Source organism: Pezoporus flaviventris, unplaced genomic scaffold, assembly GCF_033815535.1.
Source record: "Pezoporus flaviventris isolate CSIRO_AGI_PZ_B2104156 unplaced genomic scaffold, CSIRO_AGI_Pfla_v1 ptg000001l, whole genome shotgun sequence".
Lineage (NCBI taxonomy): Eukaryota > Metazoa > Chordata > Aves > Psittaciformes > Psittacidae > Pezoporus > Pezoporus flaviventris.
Window position 1 is genome coordinate 59,957,910 of NW_026892549.1, and position 25,728 is coordinate 59,983,637.

The window sequence follows — 25,728 nt, forward strand, 5'->3', positions numbered from 1 at the left end:
GGACAAGAAAAGGGGGGATTGAAGAATGGGGTTGACTGAAGAATGGGGTTGTAAATAAGTAACTTCAAGGACTTTAGGCTTTGTTAGCAACTAACATAATAAAGAAATGGCTAAGATAAGCATTGCACAAGAACTGGCCAAAACTGGCCTGGTGGTTACTGACATGACAACGATCCTGAAATGAAGTAATAAGGATGATGAAGAAATAACCACTGGGCGTCCCAAAGCCCACTACCACATTTTAGTGTGCACGCGGGAGGAATGCTCTAGAAGTATGATGTAATGTATAAGTAACTCCATGAATATGTATGCAATCTAATGAATATGTATGTTTAAGGACAATATAATCACAGCCTGGTTGATGCTCAGATGAGACACGCTAGAAAGAGCTATCCCCCGTGTCTCCAGGCACTGCAAGAAAGAATACCTGCTTGTCAACTTCAACTTTGTTGGCGAGTTCCTGGAGATTTCTCCGAATCAGAAGACTCCACCTTCTGCGATCAGTCACAGGCTGAGTGTCTTCTCCCCAAAGGGCCACCTATTGATCTTAAACTGATCTTATACATGCCCAGTAACTTACACCAGCTGTTATTAGTGATTAGATCCGGGTAGTGTATCACTTCAGTCTTGTTTTTGCAGAGTCCCTATCACTGGCAATTTGAACTTTATCCTGTCACAAACTTGTATTTTATCAAACTTGCCTGAGTCAGTGCAGACAAGCAATGTATCACAGAGACATGATGAGGAAATCCTATCAACTCCTGTTGATCCAGCATGGTTTTAACAGCTACTTCTGGTTTAATGGCTTTAGCTTCACTAGCTATATTTTTCAATATGTGGATGAACAATTAATTACTGATGAAAAAACAATACCCAGTTTCAAAGCACAAATTCATGCCAGTGCACTGCTCCTATTGCTTAGTCTCCAAAACAAGAAATAAACCAAAAAAACTCATCACAGTAAATGATATTATCCTTAGATTTTCTTATTTTTTTAGCCCGAAACACTAACAGCTAAACATCATACTCAAGGAGGTGCATATGAATGTATACTCGGAATCATCTAGAACATGTTGCACAGCTACAACTGTACCGTTCACCTGTTATAAAAAAAGGTAAAAATCATCTTCCTCCTCCTTCCCACTCCCTAATCCCACAACAAAAGTCAAACTGAAGAGAAAAAGGCAAAATCAAGAGAAAGGAAATAATTTATTAGAAATTTCACAAGCAAACTAACATTCATTTGTCCTGTAAATCTTGTGACAGCTTAAAGATAACTGGAATCTTTAATATGAGAAAATTTATACTCTGCCTTAAATACTTTGGAAAGGCCACTACGCACAGTTCGAAAGTCCTGAAGATTACACTGTTCTTCCCCCAGCTTGGTAATACTTGAAAGAGATGGAACACAAAAGGGACCTGGAACATCACAAAGGCATGTTAAAAGTAAGATCAAGCAGGAAAATAGTAGTGCTATGCTTTCTTTTAACAACTAAATTGAAAGATACCTGGCATTTAAAAAAATCGTTGAGTGTCTGAAAAAAATCTGACTTGATACAGGCTGTATTAATTTTATATTACAGTAAATTAAATGCCACTATAATATGAAACCCATAAGAAAATAGAAGTCACTGGCAACACTATTACCTGCAGTGCAGAGAACAATTAAAAAAATAAAAAACCCCGACATAACAAAAAGGTCAAAGGTAGCAGCGATTAATAGCTCCATTCCAAATATTTCACTGTGAGATATTGTTAGATTTTCTTCTTTACTCAAGAATGAAACAGTAAGGAACATACAAACTAAGTCAATTACAGATTGTTTCTCATATACCAGGACAACAACCTAAAATATTGTTCAACCGTCTCATATCACTAAGAACTGCTCTGCAACATTTTTAACCAATATATTATTATTATTATTATATTTGAAGAAAAACAAGACAACATCCAGTGTGAGTTCAGCACAGCTCCACATACATTAGTGGAGCATTAGCAGAACATCAGCTCATACAAGCTAATGAATTGGACCAAATTAGCAAGTTATAAGACCTTTGAGGAGGAAGGTGGAGGCCACCTTTTAAGACTAAGAACCCCTATTGTATCTGTTCACTCTGGACAGTCAACTCAGGGATTTTTCTTTTTCCTCTGAGAAGGTGCCCTTTGCTTTTAAAGTTACCAGGTTAGTTCAGGCACTAGAACATACAAACTCCCCACACCTGCCCTATACCAAAACTTAGATGTAGTTGAGTGCTACAGGAAACATTGTACAAAAAAAGGATACAACAAGAAAGGATACACTCTGCATGACAGTATTACTGCAGTATTTTACGCAGGAATGTTTCTAAAGAAGAACAGCAGAATGTGGTTTAATTTTACTTGATTCTCAGTAATGCATACACATAACTTTATGCTACCTATCAAAAGCAAGTACGTGTGTCTGATAAAATACAATTCTGCCCCCTTATAAGATTTAATGATGGCTGAGGAGTCCATCAACACTAAACTCCATATTCAAAAGTAAATACATTTTTTGATAACTGTAACTACTAGGACAACATCAGATTTTTCTGCCTCATTAATTCTCCTTCAATGATCTTTGCCATTTTACAGACTCACTTTTTCCATCAGGTCCAAAACCCAACCACGTTTCCATTCAAGGAAGGCTTTCAAGTCACTTCTTCCCTGTGAAGAAGCTGGAAACCTCTCAACACCAGTTTCTTCTACAAAACCCTTCTCCCCAGAAACTGTATTTTAGCTACAGAAAATATAGCCACCCCAAGTACTAACTGAAATTTCTGCTAGTCTGTCAAGAAAAAGACATTTTCAGCCAATGAGTTACACAGTATTTTCATAAACCATAAGTAGTACTTTATCTACAAAGTATAAAACCTTTGTAGAGAAAATATGAAAGAAAATTACATTTACATTCGTAAAGTTAACACAGCTTCTCCCTGTTTAGAAGTAACCAAAAATTAAAAACACACACACTGCCCACTCCCCATGATACAGATCAAATGTGAAGCCCCTTAAAAGTTTGCATAAACTTGTTTATATGCATATTCATGTTTCAAATGAGATTCTGACACTGTTTTTCCTTGCAGACTCAGCTTTCTGCCATGGAATTTTGCATCAAAAATCAACATCCATCAGAATATTCCAGCAGGAACAGGAGAAGAGAGTCATGCAGAAATAGGATTCAGTTTCATCAGTAGTTTTGAAGGGAAATTAACATTTTTAATTAAAACCCATGGATTCCTAGAAATCTGTATTAGTCTATGATGCATTCTGTGCTCTTTATATGCAAAGTCAAAGTAATGAAGTTCTGCCCTTGACACATCAAACACTGACATCAGGGTAACTCATGTAAGAGTCCCAGGTGCACAAACAAGTCTTGCATACATATGTGTTTGCTCACTCTAAAAAAAGCTTATGAGTTGATGATCAACATGATTAATAACCAATTACTTTGTTATTTTCCTTATGTATCCTTAAAGTATTACTTAGCACGTTCAGCAAAGTCAGAATTGGATTTAAAGTACAAAACTAGTTGGAAAGATTCTGAATTCCTAAAAGAATAAAAATGTTCAGAATTCATATAAAAGGCTTTCCAATAGCTAAAACACTTCAAGCTGCTTCTTGTATTTAAAGAACCATTAGTAATTTTGTGATTTTTTTTTGATTAGACACTAGATAAAATGACAGAAATACAAGTGGCTTTTTTCTAACAAGGAAGGAGAAAAACAAGACTGAAACATTCCCCTAAACCCTTGTTTCTAACAGAATACTTTAGCCAAGGCTCATTCATCTCTTTTCAATGACCAGTACAGAATAATGCCTGTAAAAAACATGATCTTTAATCCGACAAAATACAGATTTTGTAAACCACAGATCAATAATTCAAAATAGGAACTCCTGAGACCAAACAGCATCTCAGAAATGAGCACGACAAGCTCAACTACAATCTGATAAAAAAAATCCTTAGACAACTGACAGAACAAGAAACCTCTAACAGAAGTAACTGTTGGAAATACTACTCTCACAATAACCATACTGTGGGGTCCCCAACCAATTTTTAAAAATCAAAACCAGCTGTTAACATCCTTTATTTCAAACTTCAAGGCTTCCCCCTCCCCCCCCCCCCCCCCCCCAAGCTACAACAATGAAAACATCCAGATTAAAACCTATCCTGGATTAAGTGGAATGTTTCAGAAGCATTCAGCCTAAACTTTGAGTTTGTTTAGTCTTAGGTAGAAGAACCTTAGTGATGCCTAACAGTAATCTGTAAGGAAGTTAAATCCCCTTTAAATTTGAGGTAAGCGATCTATTAGAGGGTGCAGATTGAGAAATGAATGCTTCTAATTTTTGCACCAGTTACTTCACGTGCTAATTTGAGACTGTTCACTAATCAAATATTTTCAGGGCATGAAACCCCTGAAAGTGAAATTAGAACTGATTTTACTTGAGTTACATAAAGCAATAAGCTAAAAGTAAGCAATAGTGAAGTAAAGTTATATGACAGGAAATAAAGTTACATATTAATTAATTTCTGCTGAAAGTTAGTTTCCCATTAAGTTTAGACAACAATGCGAAAAATCAGGACCTACGCATTCCACAACAAAGGAAGACTTGATTAATGGCAACATTAAGCAGCACTTTCTGACAAAATACCCTTTCCTAAATCAGGATGTGGCAAGAGCACTAAGATCTCATTTCCCAAAATTATCAAAGCCAAAGGTTCTTTACACAGCTACCAGAAGTAAGTTTATTGCTGGAAAAGTTCTTCAGGATCACTTTATAGTGCTGGGGACAGAAGTGAAGGAGAAGAGAGGCAACTCTCTTCAAAGCCAAAACTCCGGAAGATTACTAAAAGATTAATGGTCCAATTTCACAGAATTATTATCCTTAGCTCCCCTTAGACTAACAGCTAGAGAAACTGACAACTACTCTTGGATATGAGAATTAGGGAAACAGCAGTTTCTGAGTTTCTAAACGGACTAAGGAGCAACGTGTTAAACTCACACCAACTATATACCTTGCATTCTGCTTTTCTACTATTAATGCACATTTAAGAGAATGAAATTGTATGGAACACTTCCCCTCCACAACACTATTCCTAAAGAGCCATTATATAAAAATAAACACTCCCCCCCCCCCCCCCAAAAACCAAAAAACACAACACCCAAATAAAACCCAGCCTATTTCTTTATTTTTATTTTCAGGAAGGAAACCATACCTTGTGGATGGTTTTACTTTTTTCTTTTCCCTTCATTGGCATCCTGTTTTGGTCTAGCTGAACGAGCAAATTGCTGCAATTCTGTTAAGGACTAAAAGTGTCACTGGTAAACAGAAGTGAATCAAGAAGAAAAAAAGAAGTATTATTTCAGCAACAGATAACAGAAGTGGCCTTTATCTGTGAATCAATTCTAGTACAGAATATTACAACAAGAGTGGCTATTAGTTAAAGATTAGGACCTCACTGATTTGCAGTATAAAAACATTTTAAGAGCTCCTGTCCAAGCGATTACAATACTAAGTAAACAAGAAGGACTAATCAGGAATGGATTAGGTGCAAACAGAATAACTATAGCAAGATAATTACTTGATATTTACAATCCTCCATCCTAACATGTTATTTTCATAACTTTGATGTTTCAGTAGGTATTTGGGAGGGAAAAAGGTAAAAGGAACAGAGGCTGGGGTGAACACTAGCACACATAAAGGAAATAAACTATGAAACGTTTAAGTGAATAAGAAAGGACTTGCAGACAAAAAAAACAGGGCAATACAACAAAAGTGTTGAAATCCCAATGTGCTTCACAGGCCCAAAAAGCAACTGACAGTTCCAGCTGCAGAAGCAGTCTAAATAAATTCTATAAGCAAGTCAAAAGGCTTACTTAATTAAAACAAATTCATCATGCAAGTTAAATTATCTTTTGTATTGTTTTTGCAGGATCAAAGAGGTAAGACCAAGGAATACGATTTTAATTATCTTCGATAAACTACAGTTAATTTCCTATTTCAGAAGGTATGCCCCAATATATTTTTTAGTTATACAAAAATTAACGATCATATGCTATGCTGCCTGGTTTTCTTAAGGTATTTCCTCTTTCCACAGACTTCTAATAAGTTGAACACTATGACAGCAAAAGTAGAGGTTGACAGACAGATTACAAATGATATAATGTAAATATTTGAAGAAAAAGATACAACCACCATGGGTTTTTCAAATAAGACATATCCATTTGCTTCGTTTAAAGCTTTAGCAGCTGCTTTTTCATTAGGAAGTCCAATGAAAGCCTGTCCCTTCATACGGCCTTCTTTCATCAAACGTATATCAAACCTAGAAGCAAAATTGAGAATTGGGACTCACTCATGTTTAACCACACTTTCACATTTCACAGTACAAATATAACCTTCATGCTTCAAGATGGAAAAATAGCAGAAATGGAAGCAGAGCCTACAAGCAGGGATTATATTACTAGGGAGGACCATTTTGCCTGGGGGATTAATTTACTAAAAAGTGACATTAGTCTGCAGAATGGCAAACTGATGTGCAACTGCAGTAAACGACATATGCAAAGTGATCACACACACAATCATTTCCACTGTTTATTCTGTGTCTCTAAGCCCATAAACAGTAGATATGATAATGAAAACATACAGGAAAAATAATACTGCCTTAGAATCATAGAATTGTTAGGGTTGGAAAGTTCCAACCACACCCCCCCCCCCCCCCCCCCCGCCATGGGCAGGAACAAAGCGTCTTCAGGCACTGTTCAAGCAGAAAAATACTGTTTATGCAGAAGCATAAAGAAAAAAAGTAGTTATTATTAGATTTTAAAACCCAATTTTTACTAGTATGACAGAAGTTAACATAAAAGGCTTAATTTTAACCAAATACCAAATTCACTTACATATTTCGTTCCATTTCTGACTGGAAGTCAACATATCTTCCAAAAATGAACTTGAGATCCTGGAATAAAAGGGTAGGTATAAGAGGAAAGCTGACAAAAAGCCTTTCTGATCAACACTTAAATTTACTGGTTTACCTACCTTTTCTTGAACTTGTTTAGCTAAATTCTTCACATATATCCTGCAATTTGGATCACCTGGCTCATAGTTTTTGAAAACAGAAAATTTTTCCATTTCTGAAAAAGAGAATGTTTTAGCTCATTTACTTACTTCATACTTTTTGCTAAGTATAAAGTAAATACATTTAATATATAAATTTATTATGATACTTACGATACTTAATACAGGATACTTATTTAAACTATTTTTTGCAACAAATGAAAGAGCTATTATGAGGTAATTTATTCTCACAGTTGTACCTTCGCTAGACAGTCTGTTTTTTTCTAGATCCCTTCTAGAAATAAATTCTGATGGTATTTCATCCTCCTCCTCTTCAGTTTCCATTTTATCATTTGAAGTAGGGGCTGGGAAAATCCTTCCAAAGCCTGTATTACTGATTTCTTCTGTGGCTGAATAAAGGTCTGAAATTTCAGCATGTAACATAGAAGTGATTTGTATGTTTATACACAAGAGGATCAACAGCAAGAAAAAAAACATACGCCTTTCAATAATATTTTCATGTAGTAGACTTTGTAAAGCAATCTGAACACATCCCAGAGAAATGTGTCTTAATCCCTGGTTTGACAAACACACCTGCTCTATGCTATATAAAATCAAGTGTACTATATATAAAGCCATAGCACACACCAGTTAAGGTGAAACTACACTTGTTGTTCCAAGACTGTATACATTTCAATGGCTTAACTAAAGAAACCATTTATTTACTCTGCATATTACTGTAAAGTAAGAGAAACACAGACTGACCACAACCCTGTAAGAAACCACCACACCTCATTGCTATTATTGCCCACCATCGTCATAGCATGTAATTTGTGCATCATAAAGGAGCTGGCAATCATTTGAATGCTGCTTTCTAAGAGCTGGAAAAGGAAAATCTGAAATCAGCTTGACACATGAAATTACACTATGTAATAATGAGAATGCATTTACAGAATATTTGCTAAAAAACACCATAAAAGAGTGCAATTTACCATCAACCCACAGATCACAGGAGAGGAAGAAATCTTCAAAATCCTCTAGATCCTTTACTGTACCAAAGCACAAAATTCTGTGCTTCAACATGGAAAAAACCAGCAAATGCGACAAGACACAAGCTGGTGTTCTGAAACAAACTGTGATATATACCGTTATGAAAAATCCAGTATAGAAGAAAGGAATCCCTGGCATAAATTTCAGCAGCCTTCCACACACTGAAACCACATGAATTTAATATTAAATACATTTGAAGTGCAAACTCTCTTACCATTATTTTTTTCCTTTTCTGAATTTATCTGAAGAACAGCTGGGATGTCAGTATTAATATGGAACTCAATTTTTTTATGACCTACACGCTGTGGCTGATCAAAGACATCTGAAGGTGACAGTGCAGGGTGCAAATTACTGTTTAAATAAAAAAAATAACTGATGACTGCGTAGTCAAATACAAGATTTCTTCCAGAGAGATTTTATGCTGCTGTTACAAATACATCAATTCCCCATTTCATAAATTTTACCCAGTATCATTCAAGTTGATTAACACACCATGAATACAGAAGGTATGGCTAGCTGTGAAAGCAAAACCAAGAACTGCATACTGCATTACAGTATACACAGGCATTTATGAAAAACTTGGTCATCACTACACAGAAATAATACACTGGTGTCTACTGTGCCACAGTGCTGCAGTTTCAGAACCCTAACTTATTCTAGAGCCAATCAATTTTATTCTTTTAGTATTACTCTTTTCATACTTTCTAATTTTCACTTTGAGACATATCCTAAACAATAAATTCAGACTGCTTGTGTCACAGCTGTGATATGAAATTGGGTTTCTTTTTTATGAAAAAGGGACTTTTGTTATTTTGATATAGCAAGAGAAACAAACACCACTTTACAGATTAAGGCTGATGAGGAGACTCAGAGCTTAAATTACAGAAAATGTGGACCTTTACAGCAATAAAACCAAGCATGAGGATAAGGGAAGATCAACTTCACTATCAAACTTACATATCATTGAAGAAGGCTTGTTTTAAAACAGCAACACTAAAGCAAACATGATACAGAGACTGTCATTTAGTAAAATAATAATCTTCTGAAAAAGTGCAAAACCCGCAAAAAATACAAACCTCTGAGGAGTACACATGGGAACATTCAGTAAGTCTTTAATTCTTCGTCTTTTTTGAACACCACGCCTCTTCGTGTTTATTGGTCTTTTAGGCTGAAGGGTTGCTAATTCCATCAACTTGGTCATTCTGTTTTAAACAAAATTTTAAAAAGAACCCAAGTGGTTTACATTTTATTTGAAAATACTCATTTTGAAAACCCTTCCCCCTTTCTGAAAGCCCCTGAAATACAGATTTTCAGAACAGTTATAAGTCTAGCTACTTTAAAACCAAATCTACATTAATAAACTAACACATAAACTGATATACACAGAGTACTTAATTCATTATAATGAGTTCAGTGATGTCACTTCCTTCCCCAAGAATGCATCTAATTAGGACACTGAAGCTGCAGAAATGCGAAGAAGCCCCAGCCTGAACCTTTTCTAATAGCACCATTTTCACTCAACAGTAGTGCTTTTTTCTAAATTCATGTATTTGTCTGAATATAGCACAGGGACTTTGATTTACTTTTTAGTTTAAAAACAAATAATATATAATGAAGAAGCAATTTTCTTTAAAGATACTAAAAAAAAAAAGCTATGATGATGCAATTCAGTCCCAAAACACTAAGAGAATCCTCAGCACACACAACCTCCCATTATTATTACTTCTAGGAACACACACTGATGTGCAAAGAACATTTTAAAATTCAGAGTGCACACATAATGCAGTAGTAGTGAGTAGTTTACTCAGTAAAGCTCTGGAAAAGCGAAGAACCCAGAAAAGAAACTAATGGTTGCTTCCTTGTATCTGCACTCTTTCTTCATTCAGAGTTTCTAATTTGTTGGGGTTTTTTTTGGTTTTGGAAATGTGAACATATGGTAATTTGCATACCATTTGGCCATGTTTCTTCTCTTGCTGTGATTCAAAACAGCACTGTCAATTTAAGTCACTCTGGAGATTCCTTAAGCATCTGGAAGGATTATCTGTACTGCAAACATTACCAGATTCCACCATTTGCTGAACTAGAAGCTAGAAAAGTATAATCACCACTTTAAAAGAGCCCAACAACTGGCAAATGACCATAACATGCATACCTCTCCTTTTCCTCCTCATTATCACTTTCATATTCTGATTCATCTCCACTAGATTGCTGCTCTTCCTCTTCAGGCAAAGGAGGCTCCTCAGGAGGAAAAGGTGGAACTGGTGGAGGTGGCACAGGTGCTGGTAAATACTCTTCATACTAATTATGGGGAAAAAATTTTAGTGTGTTTTTGATTTTTTTTAGTTTTTTTTTTTAAAGTAACTAAACATTTTAAGAAAAAAAAGCTGGTTTTCCCTTACATAATAAAAACAGCCAAAGCAATAAATGAGAACATGACAAGAAGTCTTTTTTCATGTATGTTTATAGCCATCTCAATTCTATTTTGTTAAACTTAATAATTAGTTAATAATGAAAAATTTCCACAAGAAGAAAAAAACAACAAACAAAAATCCTGCTTTCTGAAGCATAACAGTAGAGGTTTTCTTGTTTTAATTTGAGGAGTTAAAAAAAAACCCGCAACTATAGCCCTGGGTTTTTATTTTGCACTCAGCTTTAAGGACTTTCTCTGAGAAGAATATGGTCAAAACATGGGAGGAGGCCTAAGCTCCCAAGCCATCTCAGTTTCTATATTGAGCCTTCTACCACCTGTCGAAGTTACATTTCTGTTTCTATAAGGAGTGAGGACTTAATGAAAGAAATGAGTTTTTTCACCAAGACTGCAAAACCACGTGTAAGGAATTCATTATTTACAAAATCCACCTCCATTTCAAAAATCCCACTACTAAAGGTACTTTATGTACCATCAGTTCCATAAGGCACTGATGTCTTCTGGCATTGGAAATACTCTGTGCCCTTTAGAATCTGCTCTAGGAATTTTGAGGACTGACTTCTCTCCTTACTATCCTTTTCTGCACAACCATTAAATTCATAGTGCTTAATCTGGGCCAGTATCAGGCAACGAATAAAATTTCTAGAGAAATCAGTGTGAATTCATTTGATAGATTTCATAGTTTTCGTTATCAGATAGCTCCCCTTTTAGCAGTCCTGTTATGGCAAAGACAGAGCATATATCCAAATACTGTACCTAACACTACTAATGCAAGTCCTCACTTGCAGAATATTCCACTGGCAATCAGTAAAACTACTCTATCACAGCAAAAGAGCACCAAGACCACAGAGCTGGTATTTCTAGTTCCCTTCAGAAAAAGCTCTCCTCTAGAAAACCAGAAAAACTGAAGCCTCTGCCAGTTTCCCCTCAACCCTATCTCTTTGAAAAAAACATCCTGGAGATAGAGCAAGTTAAATCCAGAAGTGCTTTATAACCTCATTGGCAATCCAAATCTAATCAGAAGTGCAAAGAAACACACAAATGCAAGAGCTTAACACATCTTTGTAAGGCAGTGTGCTAATGGTATTCTTTATTTCCTGCATTTGTAACATGAAGCTATATTTTTTTTAATACTCAGTTTGAAATGTTTCAGTACTGTCATACATGTACATTTCTTTGTTCTATGAATGGTTAAGAAGATTTCTTTACAGAACTAACATGCAAATCTTTCACAATTAAATGAAGCAGTATTTGCTATCCTCTAGAGATTTCTCCAATCTAAGTTTTAACCTAGATCTCCTACCATGTTGCAAACATTTCAAATTGTGAATCTGTTTCACAGTACTCAAAATGTGTATTAAAAAAGTTACCATTGGAGGACGAGCAGTAATTGGTCCAAAAGGTGAAGGAAGGTTCATTTTATTCATAAGATGAAGTACCTGAAACAACGCAAGATAAGGAAGATCTCCTTTTAACCAAGAAAGGAATGAAAACAGTTCCCTGCCAGGTATCTAAAGTGGTAACTTCTGGCAAGTGTAAAACAGCATAATTTTAATGAAGATACAACTACACTGGTTATTAAACAATGTGAAAACCTGCACATGAGATCCAACACTAACAGTAAACATAACAACATCCTAAAAAGACTTATCAAAAAAAGTAAAGTATCCTCCAGAATGAAATTCCACGTACTCAGGTCACATCTAATTAAAGATCATATCCAGTTAAGTCTTCAGCATCAACGAAATAAGTTACTTTTGGTCAATGAATTCTTATTACCTGAGCATAGTAAAAAATTGCTATTGGTTAACACCATCACAGGAAAACTAACTTAGTATTTACTATGACAAAAAATATTTCCCTGGGTAATTAAAGGGGAAAACTGAGATGCTTCAATGTTTATACTTTTTTTTTCCTTTTGTACTTACCTGGACGTAAAATTTGGGCACGCTTGCCAAGGCATTTGCTATATTTGCTAGAATTGTACTTGAAGGTGGTGGATACAAATATTTGAGGCAAGAATTGATGGGAAAGCTGAGGCTGAGGAAAGAAAAACAAACAAACAAACCCACAAAAACAAAACCCAAGACATCTTAGCACCACTGTCACGTAATGACTGATAGTAATTAATAATTAATAAATATTAGAGGTTTAATTATTCATTACATCTGAAGTATCACTGAAATATTTCCCTTAGAACAGCTATGGACCACTTCCATTATGCCTTTAGCATCAGAGAGCAGTCCCCTAATGCATGACAGATTTACTGGGTTTAGGCACAATGAAAGCACCAACATGCAGAAAGCCTGAAGCACACAGAAACAGTCAATACATCCAAAACCAAAACCATAGCATAGCATGCTATACAAACATCATAAACTCAATGCTCAAAATGCTGGATATATTAGACCCAAAAGAAATTTATTTTTCACATAAACAAAAATGCACATGGGGGAAAAAAAAACAAAAAAAACCTCTGTAAAAGTAAGTCAACAGTATTCTCATGTTAACACTGGATACTCAAACTCTTCCTAAGAAGCAATGCATCTTCTAGCAATAGCTAGAAGGCTATTACGCAATCCACAACTTTCAAAGAACCAGTCACTACTCAACTGTGAGGGCTCCAAACTTGAAGAACTAAAATTTCTTCTTTGTGACAATTCCGACACCTATGCATGTAAAATAGCAGCCTACTATGAAACAAAATGAGCGCAGCAGGCTGCATTCTTTTTCAACAGTGCAAAACACTTATTTCAAAATACACTGTAACAGAATAAGATAATTAAGACCAAAAAAAAAACACCACTAACCCATGTTCAGGTGCAATTCCATCCTCTATTTTAACACAGCTTAGTTCTTTTTTCTCTTCTGCTTTCACTTGTTCTTCTGAACTAAAAATTAATTTAGTCTTAATTAAATGGCAAAATTTAAGTGCAGTACATAACATAGGAAATACATTTTTGAGTAAATGAGATTAAACAAAAGAAACAGATTAGTATTCTCAACATATTTTATCAATGCATTACTACAGCCATTTTAATTCTTAACAATTAATACATACAGGTAAATAAAGCAACCAAACTTCTAAAAGATATTTATGCAGATTTAAGTTAGTCTCCCATATTCAAACACTTCTGACTTAAATCTAATCAGGGAAAAGAGCTAAAATTATTTCATGTTATTCTCTGTGCAGAGGCTGTATAAAATCAAAAGTATTACATATTGGTTTGCTCATAATCAGAGAGTGGAATAAGCAACTTAAAACCTCTATATCTGATTTTAATTACACACTATCACGTAGCTTCTATCAGTTAGTTATATATTACACAGGTAAACACAAGAGCCAAACTATTCAAGTTATTTTTTTTAATTAAGTACTTGAAAGACAATAGAAACCCAAACTATCACGGCTCTTGGTCACACTAGCATTACAACTCATTGATGTTTTTATTCTTCTTTCTAAATATTACATATTCTTTAAGTATTTGAAAATACACTCAGACAATTTTATGTTTGTTCTCCTCATGATCCAAGCTAGATACATAGAAATCAGCTCCAGCTTAGAAGACTGGCTATAATATTTCAGTAATAGATGGTTATCCTAGAAGGTGTCAATTCTACTCAAAACAGAAAGAAACATCAGGCAAGCATTGTTTAAGAGCAGAAGAAAATTATAATTCTAACAAAAAAAAAAAAGGACGAAGAATTATTTTTAAACACAGGGAACCTGTGCAACAGAGAGGTCAGCTTACACAGACTGGAGTCTTGCTCTGTAAATAAAAGCAAACAGGGCTATCTGCTGTATAAAGTTTTATTAATAACTATAGGAATAAGGGCTGGAATTATTTCATGATGATACAGAATGAAACAATACTAACAGAAGGAATGCAGTCACCTATAGAACTGAACTGCCTTAGAAGTGTTAGCTGCCTGTTAACATTTCTAAATAGTTACAATTTATCTTTTTACTTAATAGTACTAGGAAAGTATCATGAACAATGCATTTCTCTTCCTTGGCCACAAACATAAGAACTAAATTATGATGCACATACCTTTTACATTTCTCCGAGACAGAAGGCTGGCTAAGTACCTGTACACTATCTTGCTCCTTTGCAAATTCAACAACTAAGGTGTGACCTAAAAGTTTCAGCTGATGCAGTCTTGACAAAGCCTTCAAATAATTGTAATAGAGAAAAGAAAGGAAGGGAAGAGGAAAAACATTAGCGTTATTTCAAAGTATAACTGTGTTTTCTTTGGTTGGTAAACCATACACAGGATGCAGCCCCAACTGCTTTAAACCAAGTCTGTGCCAACACAGACACAGTTCCGCACCATTCCTGCCTTCACAGTCCTGTTTTTATCAACGTCTTCCCTGCTAGCAGGATGGAAGATGGAAGTCGCACAGCTAGAACTGTTACAGAGACTTAGGTCATCTGAACATAGCAGCAAGACTTCAGCCTTCATAACAGTTATTACACAGCGTAGTAAATCTCTGTGATTTCAAGTAACCAACCACTTGCTTTGAACTACAAACATAAGATGACTTCCATGAGCTCCTTCCAACTCACCTTTCTTATGACTCTACAGATGCAATCATTCCATCAAATCCTTCTAGCACCTCCTGAAACAGAACTCTAATATTACATTGCCCTGCATTTTATTTTCCAGAACACCAAGTGCTAGATGATGTGCAAAACATTTTAGAGCACAACTGGCAATTAAGAAAAGTGCTTTGCTAGAATATTTAGTAACAAAATTAATACAAACCTTCACAGCTGCATTTTCACTGGGGAAAGTAGCAAAAGCAGTATGTTTCTATAAAACAAAACAAAAAATTCAATTCAAAACAAAGAGGTAAGAAACATAAAACGTATACCCACAAGTAATTTGAAGTTCAAGCTTATGAATTAGAAAGCTTCCAAAGAGTAACCATCTAACTCCCATGTGAGTCAAAGGTGAAGGATGCGCAAAAACTCCTGTACTCAAAAATTAAGACAGGAACACAAGAGTTTAAGGAATACAAGAAAACAGACGTTTGGGTTTTTTTGTTTTGGGTTTGTTCCCCCCCCCCCAGTGAGCAAAAGCTATCCTAAACTGCAAGAAAATACATATTGATAAAGAAGTTGAATCCTCTTTTCAAAAAAAGATTTATTTCAGCACCTCTCAGAAGAACATTTTCATCAAAGTAGCTCCCAAAATTATAGCTATTGCTGTGCTCTTAAAGTTTACATGGTTTACATAAAATTTTTCCTTATTTTTTGAGTTTAAAAATGCAAAGCTTTCCAAATTAGACTGAATCTTCACAGAATACACGGCTCATCTTAAATTTAACAAACATTATTACTTCACCTTGGCGCTACATGATTCGCTATTAAAAACCTAAACCATTAACACCGTTATAAGATCATCTATCAGGAAAATCATTACAATGAAATTAGTATTTTTAATACCCTACAAAAGAAAGCATGGCCCTGACACAAGGCATAATTTACCTGCAGGTCTGCAGGAATATAAGGGTCTTTCCAAACACCATTCATCACCAGATACTCATATGTTTTCGTAATTTCGGGGAGAAAAAAATACAGGAATATTTCAAAGGCAGACCCGTGAAACTGCATTCGTACACCTACCAGCAGCCCCTTTCGCAGTGCTTTTCCACAGCCTTAATCCTAACAGTAATGCAGGCCAAAGCTGAGGCCGTTGTACACAGAACTTGCAGCCTGCGGGGAGACGGGACGGCCGGGTCAGACGCTCCCCCGATCGCACCGCCCTAGGTCCCGGCACTTACCAGCCGCCCGTGGTCCGACAGGACGCGCACAGACACCGCCCCGAAGTGTTTCAGCAGATCCTCCTTCTCCGCCGCGCTCAGCTCGGCTGGCAGATGCCGCACCAGCAGCGTCCGGCCACGCCGCCGCGCCAAGCCGGGATGAAGAGGCACGCCAGGCGGGACGCCGGGATGAGGCGGGCCGGGGCCCGGGCCCACCGCCCTCACTTCCTCACAGCCCAACGCCGCCATAGCAGCACTCGCGGCCCGGAAAGGAAAACACCGAGCAAGCACGCATGCCGAGAGTTTAAGTCTCAAGTCTCGCGAGACTGGCGGCGCCTGTGGATGGGTTGTCGCTAGCGGAAGGGCGGGGCCAGCGCGCTGTAGCTGCAGGCTTGGGACTGGTGGGATGCGGAGGGAGGAGGCTAGTCAGCATGGTCCTATGTATGACAGGTTTACCAACCTCATCTTCTACGACGTGACCTCTCTGGTTGGTGAGCAAAAGGCTGTGGACATTGTCAGTTGGTACTTCAATAAAGCACTGACCCTGTGTTCCAAAGCGTCCTCCTGGAGCAACTGGCTGCTCATGGCCTGGGTAGCTGTATTCTTCACTGGGTAAAAAACTGGCCGGATGGCAGAGCTCAAAGTATGGTGGTGAATGGTGTCACATCTTGTTGTTGACTGGTCACTAGTGGTGTCCCTCAGGCCTCCGTGTTAGGGCCAGTGTTGTTTAACATCTTCATTGATGATCTGGATGAGGAGATCGAGGGCACCCTCAGTAAATCTGCAGATGACACCAAGCTGGGTGGGAGTGTTGGCTGGATCCATGGGCTGAGGCCAATGGGATGAGGTTCCACAAGGCAAAGTGTGGGTCCTGCACTTGGGCCACAACAAGCCCCTGCAAGGCTCCAGGCTTTGGGAAGAGCAGCTGGAAACTGCTCATGGGAAAGGAGCTGGGGGTGCTGGTTGATGGAGCTGAACATGAGCAGCTTGTGCCCAGCAGCCAGGAAGCCACCAGCATCCTGGCCTGTATCAGCACCAGTGTGGCAGCAGGGCCAGGGCAGGGACTGTGCCCCTGAGCTGGGCACTGGTGAGGCTGCACCTCGAATCCTGTGTTCAGCTCTGGGTCCCTCACTACAAGAGAGACACTGAGGTGCTGGAGCGGGGCCAGAGAAGGGCAATGGAGCTGGTGCAGGGCCTGGAGCACAAGTGTGATGGGGAACGGCTGAGGGACCTGGGGGGTTCAGTCTGGAGAAGAGAAGGCTCAGCAGGGACCTTATCGCTCCCTACAACTGCCTGACAGGAGGTTGTAGTGAGGTGGGGTCAGTCTCTGCTTCCAAGGAATAATTAGCAGGACAAGAGGAAACCGCCTCAAGCTGCACCAGGGCAGGTTTAGATGGAGCTGAGGAACAATTCCTTCCCCAGAGCGTTTGTGGTGGCCTTGGAACAGGGTGCCCTGGGCATTGCTGGAGTCACCGTCCCTCGAAGTATTCACAAACTGTAGACAAGGCCCTCAGTGCCATGGATTAGTGGTTGCCTTGGCTGTGCTGGGGTAGCGGTTGGACTTAAACATCTTTTCCATCCTAGCTGATTCTATGATTATAAGCTGCAGCAGCTGGCTCTGCCATTCCTCTGGCCTTTGTGCTGACAGGCAGCCTGAGCAGCAAGCTGAGCCAACCCCATGGGTCTGCTGGGCCTTGCTGGCTTGCCTTGAGCACTCTGGTATGTAGCCTGTGAGCCATTCTTTAGGGCCATCCATGTCTCTACTGGGTGATGCCTTATGTGATACACAAAATCTGTCTCAGTCAAATATTAAATAATACTCCAAAATGAGAGATGAGCCTTCTGTTCTTTCCTTCAACAGGTCAGAGCTTGTTTCCAGGCCTAACTGCTTTCTAAATACCATTCTCATTAGCCTTTATCTGGAGAGACTTTTCTTTTCCTCCTGCCACTTTACCTGAACAGCAAGGTAGTAAGATCTTTCTGGCATAAATATTAATATGCTGCTTCAGGATAGCAGATGTGTCTGGCCAAGACAAGCAGCATGGATGAAGTGCAGCCATTTTTACGGCCTGCAATTGCAGGCATTCTGCATCATGAGTTGTGAGTACAGAGGCAGTTACCAACTAGCTACTACTGAAGCCAGAGAAGCTGATCCAGACAAACCTGCCCTTTTTTCTGAGGTCAGAGGCCGTAATCTCAAAATTGGGGGTGGGGGGAAATCCCCAGACTTGACTGATGAAAGCTCAGGTCTTACCATAAAGTCCTTAAGGCCACTTCTTTTCCTGGAAGAGTCATGATGGACCTGGCAATATATATGTAGCACACCTAAAGGGTCTTAGGCCATGCTTATTTTCTGACTAAATACTGACAATCTGGGGAAAAATCTGGCCATTGTGGGTGGTCACAGTGGTCCCACTGAGCAGATTGGATGGCAGTCTTAAGTTCATCCAGATGGATTTGGGACAGAGTTGGAAAAGACTGGGGAAGCACGTGACATTCAGAAGGAATCTAGGAGAAAAGCAAAAATTTAGCAGCAGTTTCTCACAATAGATTACTACATATTTTTTGCTGTCATTACTGTAAGTTAGGAAACATCTATGGGCTTGGAAACAGGTGGAAGAATTGGCACAGTATGCAAATGTACTTTCTATCTTGAAGACACCAGCAGTACTGTTCTTTCTGAGTCTGTTGAAACTTTAAAAGTAACACTGGCAGGACTGTGTGTGGCTTGTGGTTTGTAGAACATCCAGAAAGTTTTCTGGGATATGCTGGTCAACATGCAGTTATAGCAGATGGGAGTGTCAGGATTGAAAAAGCAAGTCTATGGTGGCTGTGCTGCTACATCCTGTTTAAATTGGCCTGACTTCTAGTTCACTCCTGGGTAATGACACAGGAGACCTTTTTAGGCAGCAGGTCTATGAAACTCGTAGGCAAACTAAATATCCTTATTTCCCCTGTAGCTCCCTAGTACATTCCAGTTATTAATTTGCACATCAGTTACCAGATGGTGAAATAGTGATATAACTTTAAATGTGTTTCCTGTCAGAACTAAGAAACACTATCAAATTCCCAGTTAATATTTATTGAGTTGGTAAGAAATACAAGTTTGGGGAAAAGAAAACCAAGAAAGCTAGCTTTACACACCGATGTTTTGCACACCATAAACATAAAGACCAGTAAAAAGTTACCCACACCATAAATTTGTCCATTATTAACATCCATTCAGCAGTGGCCAAGGGCAGATACCATCATCCAAAGTCGTAGAAGTACAACTCAGCCTGTCCTTTACATTTATTTATAAAAGCATCAAATCAGTGACACACTGAACGATAAACTCGTTTAGTAAAATTTATATTAAAAAAAAAGTACTATGTAAGATTCCACTCAAAAAACATGAGTTTACTTTTGGATGGTATGAGTTAATGGGCTCAGAATTTTTTGGGGAAAGTACTTATTCGCATCCTGACAACAGGCTAAATATTACAAGAGCAGCAATGCTACTGTTTCTTGGAGCAATTATGACGCTGTTAGATCATCATCCTGATAAAGTGAGACCAGAAAGAGACTAGATGTGGAAGAAAAGCTGCAGTGTGGGATTTCTAGATCATGCTGTCATCATTATTGATCCTGATTTTTTTTAATGCCTCTTGGTATTTTTTGCTGTCTCCAATAGATGTTCCAGGCGGCTGTACACAAAGGAGCTGAGTAAGGAGACAAGTAGCTGTGTTAGCATGAAGATAAAGCCCAAGGTAGTAAGGTTTGGTTTACCTTGTCTACAAAATACTGTATATCCACATACTTAAATGAATCTCTAAGGGCAACCTAATATTTTGGAACTTCTTGTATGGCTAGAAACAGAAAGGCCACCAGAAACAGTTTTAAATGGCCCCAAAACTGGTTGCACAAACCACAGACAAATAACACAGTGTAATGTGGTCACACTCTTTCATTAATGAAATTGCATATTAGAGTTAGTGCTGCAGAACAACTGTACATTTGCATTTGCTGACTCTTATGGTTTGGCATTCATCCTTTACTGACAAAGGAAAAAAAATAAGATTAAACCAGCAGCAACTTCAGATAACCTTAATTTAAGTTTCTTCCCCAGAAAGGGCAAAAAATTTTAATTACTAAGGAAAAAAGAAAATAAAACCAAACAATACAAAAGCAGCTTGAGACATAAATGATAAAACTACTGGGGAAAATCTGATTTTCATGGTGGCAGTTCTATAAATTTCTTTATATTAATATGAATAGTGTAATGTAGCAAAGTAGCCTTAGAAATAAGGACACAGAAGAATACAGCTGACAAATAATATCTTACTGCTAGCATCACATGTGCATGTTATAGAATAACATATTCATGGACAGAAAAACAACTGGGCAAGAGCAATTGCAGCCAGAGAGAGGAGTAAGAATGTTAGAGGTTCAACTCTGCAGACACCAAGATCAGTGTCAGGAGGTACTAGAGCAGAGATTTCCCTGCAGCCGATAGTGAGGCAGGCTGACCTCTTGCAGCCCATGGAGGTTAACAAGGGAGCAGATATCCCCGTGCAGCCCATGGAGGAACAGGTATCCCCCTGCAACCTGTGAAGGACCCCACACCAGAGCAGGCGGGGATGCCCAAAGGAGGCTGTGACCCAGTGGGAAGCCCACACAGGAGCTGGCTCCTGGCAGGACCCATGGCCCTGTGGGCAGAGTAGCCCACACTGGAGCAGGTTTGCTGGCAGGACTTGTGACCCCATGAGGGACCCATGCTGGAGCAGTCTGTTCCTAAAGGACTGCACCCTGTAGGATGGATTCACATTGGAATTCATGGAGGACTGTCTCCCATGCAAAGGAGCCCCCACTGGAGCAGGGGAAGAGTGTGAGGAGCCCTCCCCCTGAAGAGAAAAGAGCAAAAGAGAGATCTGATGAACTGACCACAACCCCTATTCCCCATCCCCCTGTACCACTGTGGGAGGGATTATAGAGAAATTGTGAATAAAGTTAAGCCTGGTCAGAAGAGCAGGGGAGGTTTTTTCAAATTTATGTTTATTTCTCATTATCCTACACTGGTTTGATTGGTAATAAATTATTTTCCCAAAGTCGACTGTTTTGCCTGTAACTTCAACAGCTGGGTGGTGTCCCTGTCCTTATCTGGACCCACAAGTCTTTCATTATGTTCACTCCCCTGTCCAGGTGAGAAGGGGAGAGATAGAGAAGCTTTGGTAGGCACGTGGGGGCCAGCCTGTGTCAACCAACCACATGTGTATGCTTAGCTATTAAGCGTACACATAACCTCAAAGAGTCTTCAAAATGATGGTTAAATGTCATTTCACTTGACTTGCACATTTTGTGGAGGATTTTATTTCCATTTGGGGTATATCTGAATACAGTTAAAGGAAAAGCAAGTAAGACTACATGTTGTGAACAGAGAAAGTGCATATTTTAAAAAACCTCATGACATGTAGCTGCTTTCCCTACAATGCTCCTTGAAGTGTAAGTATCAATTTTCCTTATGCTTTTATGTCTGAATCAAGTACCAAAACAATGCAAAATCCATAGAATTCTGCTTTTTGTATTTGATCACTGGATCGTGCTGTGACTCTTATTTGCAAACGATACTGTGCTGTTAGCATTATGGTGCTATCCTTTCATTTTACAGAACTCTGCAGCATTTTCGTATATGAAAAATATTTTTCCTTCTTACATGCATTGTAGGTCTTACTGTATATAGACTAGTTATATTTTCACAGAATCCCAAGGGTTGGAAGGGACCTCAAAAGATCATCTAGTCCAACCCTCCTGCAAGAGCAGGGTAACCTAGAGTACATCACACAGGAACTTGTCCAGGCGGGCCTTGAATATCTCCAACGTAGGAGACTCCACAACCCCCCCTGGACAACCTGTTCCAGTGCTCTGTCACTCTCGCAGTAAAGAAATTTTTCCTGATGTTCACATGGAACCTCCTATGCTCCAGTTTACACCCATTGCCCCTTGTCCTGTCACTGGACATCACTGAAAAAACCCTAGCTCCATCATCCTGACACTCACCCTTTACATATTTGTAAACATTGATGAGGTCACCCCTCAGTCTCCTCTTCTCCAAGCTAAAGAGTCCCAGCTCCCTCAGCCTCTCCTCATAAGGAAGATGTTCCACTCCCTTAATCATCTTTGTGCCTCTGTGCTGGACTCTTTCAAGCAATTCCTTGTCCTTCTTGAACTGAGGGGCCCAGAGCTGGACACAATATTCCACATGCAGTCTCACCAAGTCAGAGTAGAAGGGGAGGAGGACCTCTCTTGACCTACTAACCATACCCTTTCTAATGGACCCTAGGATGCCATTGGCCTTCTTGGCCACAAGGGCACATTGCTGACTCATGATCATCCTCCTATCCACCAGGACCCCCAGGACCCTTTCCCCTTCACTACAGTCCAGCAGGTCAACCCCCAACCTGTACTGGTACATGGGGTTGTTCTTCCTCAGATGCAAGACTCTACACTTGCCCTTGTTGAATTTCATCAAGTTTCTCCCCGCCCAACACTCCAGCCTGTCCAGGTCTCGCTGAATGGCAACACAGCCCTCTGGTGTGTCAGCCACTCCTCCCAGTTTAGTATCATCAGCAAACTTGCTGAGGGTACACTCAGTTCCCTCATCCAGGTCGTTCATGAAAATATTAAACAGCACTGGTCCCAGCACCGACCCCTGAGGGACTCCAGCTAGATTCTGCCCCACTGACCACTACTCTCTGCCTTCTTCCTTTCAACCAGTTCTTGACCCACCTCACTACTTGATCATCAAGCCCACACTTCCTTAGCTTATCTATGAGGGTGCTGTGGGAGACAGTATCAAATGCCTTACTGAAATCAAGAAAAACCACATCTACCACTCTACCATCATCCAGCCACCTAGTTACTTCCTCATAGAAGGCTATAAGGTTGGTCAAACATGACTTCCCCTTGGTAAAACAATGTTGGCTGCTCTAAACCATGTTGGCTGCTCTTTTATACATATACATCACACATCAGCAGCTCTTTCTCCTGATACTGAAAATTTCACATGATTCTAGAAGCTGTGCATTTATGTTTTGTCCATAGATCCAGATCCGGACTGCCCTGAGTAAAGATTTTTGCAAAAAGTGGAAAGTATACTGAGAAGAAATATGATATTTTTAATTCAGATTTGATTTTGCTTTATCTGTTCTACATAATTATTTGGAATGGTGTTTTACTTTGGTTTATAATTTTAATTCCAGATGCAGCTACAGCATGAAGGGTGACATTTCTGTTTTGCAACTCTTGTTAAAAATTATCTTCTCTTACTTAATTCCATTGGCATTATTTCTGACATCTGCTGTCATAAATAATTTCCCTTTTTATATTAAGAAGGGCAGTGGTTTGATCCACACTGTTGGGTCTCGTAGCCAAGAGCTCCATTAAACTTTCAAAGATGACATCATTTTACTAATTATTTTCTCAAAGTGATTTCAAAAGAGCAAGCTTCTTCCACATGAGGTAATTGTTTATCACCGTTTGCCATTTTTATGAACTCCTATGCACACTTTTCTGCAGTCATTCTTCCATCTTCTTATGGGAAATATTAACTCCCATAAGGGTAAACTGATTGCAGCAGACAGGCTGCCTCCTGTATAGGAGTGTTAAAGGCATGGCTCCATTCAGGTGATCTCCATATGTCAAAAACAGTGCAGGAATGAAAACAGGTTACACAGCTCAGAACAGCCTGTAAGTTAGGTCAGCACCTGTCAGCTCCAGTGTAAAAGAGGTTTGGAACTAGCTTAATATCAGCCTTTCCCACTTGTAGGCTTGCGTGTAACCTACTTCCACCAGTCAGAGATCTGGATCCTATTTTCAATATGTAAGCAAGGAAATTACACTCTTTGAGATAAGCAGTACACAAAGCCTGTATTGGCCTTCCTGAAATAGCATCTCCTGGTCACACTGGGGTCTAATTGGGAAACGGCTACACTGCACTACAATCTCACCTTCTCCCTAGCTTTGTTATATCCACAGCAGGCTCCAAGCTGAGGTATAACTTAACATTGTTTTAAAAAGTGAGCTTCCTTTTTACAAACCCAGTAACAATTATACTGAAATTGAGCTCCTGTCACAATAGGCATACTAACTCTTTTCTTGGTGTATGTCTTCACTAAATTACTTCAAGGACATACATGTCCTCATCTGTCCTTTATATAAAGGACATCAAGTTGCAATAGTTATGCTAAATATATAGGATATTGCTCATTTTACTTCCAGGCATAAGTTTATTGGCACCTTCAAAGACATCCAAACCTGCCTTCCAAAAAAGTTATTATATACTTATGTAGGCAATTAGCACATGAAGTAAAAGTCCTTAAGTGAAAAATTTGCCATTAAGATCTGTTGAAAATTCCATGCCACTAGAATGACAGTGTTAGGGACTTCAAATCTACAGAGCATGCTTATACAGCTGCAGCATGTGTGGAAGTAACACAATCTAACAAGGCAGCACTACATAAGGCTTTCTTCAGGCTTAACCAGAGGTTGGTCTTAGACTCTTTTAAGAGACCAGAAGCAAAGACTGAAGCCCATTTCTTCCACCCCACCACTGAGCAATTCAGACCCTTGTTTTGCTAATTGTCCCACTGATAGCCAGGTACTGCACAAAGTATTTATTCAGTGAGGACATCACCATTTTACAGCATTCGACCTGGACTTTGTCTGATCTTAAAAACTATTAGCGTACAATTGTAAGGATTAAAACTGAAACAAGAGATTTCATCATCAGAATTTCCAGTTACATAAATCCATATATTTCCCAAACCCTGAAGAGTCTTGGGTTGTACAGACTCCTATTTTGTTTGAGTATGATTTTAATTTTTTTAACTTTGTGTCTCAACTGTTTTTAAATGCTAGTAAGTATATCCATTTCTACTCTGAGAACTTCATGGGTCAGGAGAAGCTTTCCTGCTGTAAAAAGGAATTTTGATGACTTCAAGAAGTCATCGGGAGAAATACTTGAATTACAGCAATTTAAATTTACTATATATTGGAGAAGAACATGTATATGACATACTCTGGTCTAGGGAACCACTGAAATTTCCTACTCTTAGTTCCTTAACTTGGGAGAAAGACAGGACATACTGCTTTTTTTAATTCTAAAGTAGCCTTTGTGCCTGCTGTTATAAAAATAAAGTGGTGGAACAAACAGGAACAAGGCATTGTTGAACACAGCCTTGGGAGCATAGCAGTCAAGAGGTCATAATAATAGCAATTTTGATAGAATGATAATGGAGAGAGATTTGGAACTGTAAAGACATTGGCTGCTGTAGTTTGCCTCCTGTCATAGTCATAGAAAAAAAAAAATGTATGGAAGTCATACCTAGCACTTTCACTCTCTTCACCTAGTGGAAGAAAACTACACGGTCTC

The 25,728-nt window shown here is 38.7% G+C and overlaps 2 protein-coding genes and 1 long non-coding RNA gene across 14 annotated transcripts in view; 2 read left to right on the forward strand and 1 right to left on the reverse strand.

The window, feature by feature from the left end:
• Positions 1-25,728, forward strand: part of LOC133273098 (collagen alpha-1(XI) chain) — a 472,710-nt gene that overhangs the window by 173,425 nt on the left and 273,557 nt on the right. The gene's annotated exons all lie outside the window — the stretch shown is intronic.
• On the reverse strand, positions 1,191-16,596 carry RNPC3 (RNA binding region (RNP1, RRM) containing 3). 4 transcript variants are annotated; one of them, XM_061460833.1, is made up of 15 exons: positions 16,341-16,596; positions 15,320-15,367; positions 14,605-14,723; positions 13,363-13,443; positions 12,481-12,592; positions 11,923-11,991; positions 10,277-10,422; positions 9,201-9,326; positions 8,339-8,475; positions 7,335-7,496; positions 7,057-7,151; positions 6,918-6,976; positions 6,211-6,343; positions 5,237-5,309; positions 1,191-1,419 (listed from the first exon to the last, which is right to left on the reverse strand). In XM_061460833.1, the coding sequence occupies exons 1-14, from the start codon at positions 16,566-16,568 to the stop codon at positions 5,250-5,252; spliced, it is 1,575 nt and encodes a 524-aa protein (XP_061316817.1). In that variant the 5' UTR covers positions 16,569-16,596; the 3' UTR covers positions 1,191-1,419; positions 5,237-5,249. The 4 variants fall into 4 exon arrangements, with proteins under 4 accessions (XP_061316817.1, XP_061316836.1, XP_061316847.1 ...); XM_061460852.1 differs by lacking the exon at positions 16,341-16,596 and adding an exon at positions 16,045-16,203; XM_061460842.1 differs by lacking the exon at positions 1,191-1,419 and adding an exon at positions 1,721-2,344.
• On the forward strand, positions 19,769-21,327 carry LOC133273012 (uncharacterized). Its single transcript, XR_009744632.1, has 2 exons — positions 19,769-20,068; positions 20,838-21,327. It is a non-coding gene; the product is annotated as an uncharacterized LOC133273012 (long non-coding RNA).